Source organism: Egretta garzetta, unplaced genomic scaffold (genome assembly GCF_000687185.1).
Source record: "Egretta garzetta isolate BGI_Z169 unplaced genomic scaffold, ASM68718v1 scaffold17, whole genome shotgun sequence".
In the NCBI taxonomy this organism is placed as follows: Eukaryota; Metazoa; Chordata; class Aves; order Pelecaniformes; family Ardeidae; genus Egretta; species Egretta garzetta.
Window position 1 is genome coordinate 1371327 of NW_009260136.1, and position 5153 is coordinate 1376479.

Here is a 5153-nt window from a genome sequence, read left to right on the forward strand (position 1 = left end):
ATGATGGGGAATGAATTAGCTAGACGTGAAAGAATGGATGTTAGCCCATGCTCTTACATGTGAAGTTCTTCTCCGGACCCCTCACAAAATCCCAAAGTTGTGGATTACTCTGATAACATGCAGGTGAAACATCTCAAGGATTTTTTTTTTTTTTTGCATCTTCTGTAAATTCCCCACATTTCACTGTATCAGAGTCAGCCAAAGAGAAGAGTAAGGACCACAGTCAACTGCTTCTGCCACATGTTCAGGAATAGTAGCTCTTTAGTCCTGTTGGTTCAGTGTGGCATAAACTTGAGTATCAGCTAAATGTTCAGGGTCTTTACAGATCAAGATTCCTTTCAGTTCCATAGCTAGCTGCTTCATGGGTGTGTTAAGTCAGGAAATAAAGCAGATTGAGTGGTGCAGTCAAGAGAGCACTGTTGAAAAGAGGGGCACTTGCTTTCTGAGGAAGAAGTATGTTGGAAAGTATGCAAACTGAGCAAGGTGTGGTGTTTTGGGTGGTTTTTTTTAATAACTGAAACTCTCTAACTTGGACCATACTAGGTGGCAGTGGAAGTAACCTAATCTGTCTCTTTTTGGTCTTTCTGTTACAGATGTGAGGTTTATCAGTACATTGGATGTGAGCTTGTGTGTTCAATAACTTTTGAAAGGGCTGGTCAAATTTCACAACGAGGCTTCAAAGATAATTAAGTCTCTAGAATTTGTTTAAAATAGATGCCTTGGGGAGTGTGTGGGGAGATCTAGTGAGTACCTCAAATATGGGGAAAAACTGCAGTGATGGCTCAGCCTTAATAAGCATCGTGTGCTTTACTTGAGATAAGCTGCAAGTACTTCATCCTTAGGAAAGATTTGAAGGGGATTGTCGTGAGATGTGGGCTCCAATCAACTACGTAATGCAAATCTATAAGAAACAAGGCTGTAACTATGGGGAAAGGATTAGCTGGCAATGAAAGAGTGAATGTTAAGTCATGCTATTATGCACAGTTATGCTCTTAGGCTTGTCTAATTGCTTGCCTCTTCAAAATAGGAAATAAGAATTTGCCTGGCCTAGGCACAAGTGTCAAGGGCAGAACAAATGTTTTGTATGTGTGAAATGCCAGTAATTTGAGGCAATGTCGATCCTGGCTGGCAGTTTTCCAATGATCTCTACGTAGTAAAAAATAGAACTTTGCTACTGGAACTCGGAATTGTTCACATCTTGTTCAGTAGAGCTCCAATATGATTTCTGGGTAGTCATGCAAAGGAGTGTTTTGGTGGAATGGGAGAGCAAAGTATACAAGAACTTCACGTCCCTCATGCAGGGGTGAAAGTTAGGAGAAATAATAGGAAGTGCGTGTATGTTGTGGTAAGGGTCAGGAACTCTATTTGTTATTTCTGATAGCTGATGATAAGTGATTATTTGTAGGGGGAAAAAATGTCCTCAAGGGTATTGCTGTACTTGTAGGGGGGAAAAAATATCCTTAAAGGTATTACTGTTTCCAGTGGTTAGAAATGTTAGTTTTCCCTTTTCTTTATTCAGTTGATGTGAAATAAGGTTTATATTTTAGAAGTTTAGAAAATTCTTGCCATGTTCTGAAACAAGCTGTTTGAAAGAAAGTAAATGTATTGTGCCCATCTCTCCTAGGGGCAACTGGACCTTCTCAGGAGCAATGCAGGTCTCCTGTATAGAATCAAAGAGTCTCAAAATGCAAGGTAAGCCTTGTGTTTGCTGGATAGATATATTCAGAACACAGTTCTGCAACTCATGTGCAGCATTGCTGAGAAGACACTCAGCAATGTAATATGGGTTCTGTAACATGGATGTTACAGAACATAACTGCTTGTTTCAGGAGGGTACACTTAGCTCCCCTGAGCTGATCCTGAAAACTGGTTTAGGTATAGTGGTTTCTACTGAACAGAGGATGCCATGGGACTATAGCTCTAACTTGCTAGCAGAGTTCCTGGTCCAGATGACAGTAAAGGGGTCTGTGCAAATATAGGCATACGCTCAGGTGGAATCCAGCTGAAGCCCGACCATACTGTCTGCAAACTGTGGTTCTGTGGTCTTCCTCACTGCTCATTTTATAGGATCAATGCTCATATTTACAGCTGTTCCAGGGGCCACTTGAACTGCTAGCCATGCTCTTTGTTTTATTAAAATGTACTTTCAAACCATGTCTTCAAACCTTGTCATACGTATGTAAATCTGAGCAAAAGATGCCTTAGATGTACTTCTGGGAAGAAATACCCTTCAAAATAATCTTCAGTGCAGGCATGTCATCCTCTCTTTCAAATGCTTTAGAAAAAGATTGCTGAGTTCAGGCTTTCTCAGACCAGTGAAAAGGCATGTTTCAGAGTTGGGAGCACACTACTATCCCTTTGTAGACATTCTGTCTAGAGACAGATTATCCAAAATTATGCTCCATGCTGTGTTTGATCTTCCACAGTTGTGTTAATACGTGACTCCGAATTCCCCATTGTTATGACAGGTTGAGTGACTCCTACTTAATCACTTTTCTTTCATACTGTGCTCTCTTCTCTTTACTGTGGCTTCTCACTGGCAAGCTTGGCTTGATCCAGAGATGTTTAGTGTCATGTATTATACTTGCTAATGGCTGGCTTATTGTGTGGGTGGGTTTTTTTTTTCCTTTGAGCATTGTTTTTTTTCATATTATTATTTTCAGTTTAAAACAAATCAAACTTCTTTCAAATTTTGGACCTTTCAAAAATCCTGATGTCTTATTTTACAGTAAAATGAAAGGCTCTGACAATCAAGAGAAGCTGGTTTACCAAATTATAGAAGATGCAGGCAACAAAGGTAGTTTAAATAAATTATGACTCTGAATGTTACTAACTCTGTTTACTTATGGAACCGTTCCTGTATAAACTTTTACATGCCTGTCCAGACAATACAAGTAGAAAACCTAGAGTCCCCATGCCAGGTCTGTAGCTGGTTCACATGTTCCATGTGTCCACTTTTTAAAAACAAAAGAGAAGAAAACATATTTCTCTACTAAAATAACAACATGTCCTGGTTCACTTTGGGAGGCGGGGGGCTCTTTCAGAATATTTGGAATATGAACTGCTATTTAGCTCTGGGACTGTCAAGCTGAGGAATCCGCAGAACACCCACTACATAAAGAAAATGTAATATATATATCAGATTTAACAGGAGTACTGCCAGCAGAAACCACTGCTAGTAACTAGGCTTTCTCAGGAGTCATTGCACACTGTGGTTGAGAGATGGCAGGTAGAACTGGCTGTCATTTTTCTGTGGAAGCAAACACTAGTTGCCTAAAAATGCAAGCACATTTCTGTGATGTATTCATGTTGGCAGTGAAATGGGGTCCACTTGTAAGAGCTCTCAGAGGAGAGGTAAAGGGCAGAAGGACAGAGTGGTGGTTGTGGTATGTCAGTTGGTTTTTTTTTTTTTTTTTGTTCCATCCCCTTCTGTGTCATCCCTCCCTTTTGGTGAGAGTGGTAGGATCAAAGATACATCCTATGGTTGGCAAGCGAGTTGAGCAATGTTGTACTGTGACTTTTGGTTTGTGAGTATGTACAGAAACAAGTGGTTTCTTCTATTAATTTTAATTCACTTCTCTGTTTTAAAACAGGTATTTGGAGCAGGGACATTAGATATAAAAGTAATTTGCCTTTAACGGAGATCAACAAGATACTGAAGAACTTGGAAAGCAAGAAACTAATTAAAGCAGTTAAATCTGTGGCAGTGAGTATTTTATTACTTTTTTTTTTAATTATTTCAAACGTTTGCTGCATGCTGTGCATGTTTGAACAGGAGACTGGGAGCAGAGAAACCTTATTCTGGCCCCAGCTTTCTCACTGACTATGCGCCAGCGTTTGACTCTCACCTTTAATGTGCAGGTTTTGAGGTGCAACAGATATGAGAGGCTATAATGTTTATTAAATAATCAGCCTACCACTAACAAACTGATTAATAAACAGTTCTGTTGCTCTTCCCACCACTACTAATTACACACCATTACTACCAAATTGCAGTTTTATTTATCTTAATTTTGTTATTGCATGCAACTGTTATTGTAGTTCTGTTTCTCTTCACAAACCTCTCACACTGCTTACTGCTAATCTGTGGTTTTGTCACCATTTTCTCTGTGCTTCCATACCTGTTCTTTAGGACAAAACTTAGGGGAGAGGCTGGTGGGTTTCCCTCCAGCATACCAATGGGCTTGGGTCACACTCCTGCTGCCTGCAGATCCTGCCCTTTCTTGTTCTCCGATTTTTTTTCATACTTTATTCTCTTTTTTGTTTCTTAACTCTTTTCCACTACTCTTTTCTACCACCCTTTTCTCCTTTCTCCACTCAGTCTCTACCCAAATAAGCAACCTGCCTGTAATTACTACTACTCCATTGCTCCCAGCGTTGCTGTACCACAATTAGGTATTTCTGATACTGAAGCAATCTCAGCCTTTTATATGGGACTAGTGATATGGTTACCTAGCTGCAAGTGGCCTTGCAAGGTTCCTCTCCCCCAGAGATCCTGAAACGCCCTTCAGTTATCTGGTTCATTCTGGATTTGTACTGTTTACTTAAACAATTTCTAAGATGTTTGATACAGTTTTAGTTTTGGCTCCTCTACTTTGTTCCAGTTACTCAAGTACTTTGTTATCTTATGTGCAAACAGTCCACATACCAGAGTAGAGCTTATCCTTTTCCATGCTTTTTCTCACTCACTGTTGTAATGCTTGTGCAGCATCCTACTCTCCTGTACCTGCTTCAATAAGTGCCATTGGTATTAGCATGTTCTGTGGACATATTCCTGGTTTCCAGCAGAGATTCTGTCTTGTTGCAGGGCCTGGTACACCAGAAGACCACTTCATTGTTAACTCTTGAAATTTTTATGTTGTGTGCCTTTTCTATGTGCCAGTCTCATCTGCACCTTGGAGGCAATACCTTGGCTTGCGTGTATGCATTTTTTGGGGGGCAGGAGGGGAGTGAGAGTAACTTCCTAAATAAAAATAAAATGGAGATAAAGAAGTGGACATAGAAAAGCAGTAGCTTTTTCATGTTTTTGTGAGAGATGCTGGTTTTGTCTAGTCATACAGGGGATGTAATGCTGCTAAAATTTTGCTGAGTAGCCCTTTGGGTGACTGTTGTCCTTTAATGGTCTGACTACCAATGCCAGGACTGAAGCGGCA

The 5153-nt window shown here is 40.2% G+C and overlaps 1 protein-coding gene across 1 annotated transcript in view; it reads left to right on the forward strand.

The window, feature by feature from the left end:
- POLR3F (RNA polymerase III subunit F) overlaps positions 1-5153 on the forward strand; it is an 11466-nt gene that overhangs the window by 552 nt on the left and 5761 nt on the right. The window contains exons 2-4 of the mRNA XM_035897083.1: positions 1625-1692; positions 2730-2797; positions 3594-3706. Of these exons, the coding sequence (XP_035752976.1) occupies positions 1625-1692; positions 2730-2797; positions 3594-3706 (249 nt within the window). The remainder of the gene's footprint in view (positions 1-1624; positions 1693-2729; positions 2798-3593; positions 3707-5153) is intronic.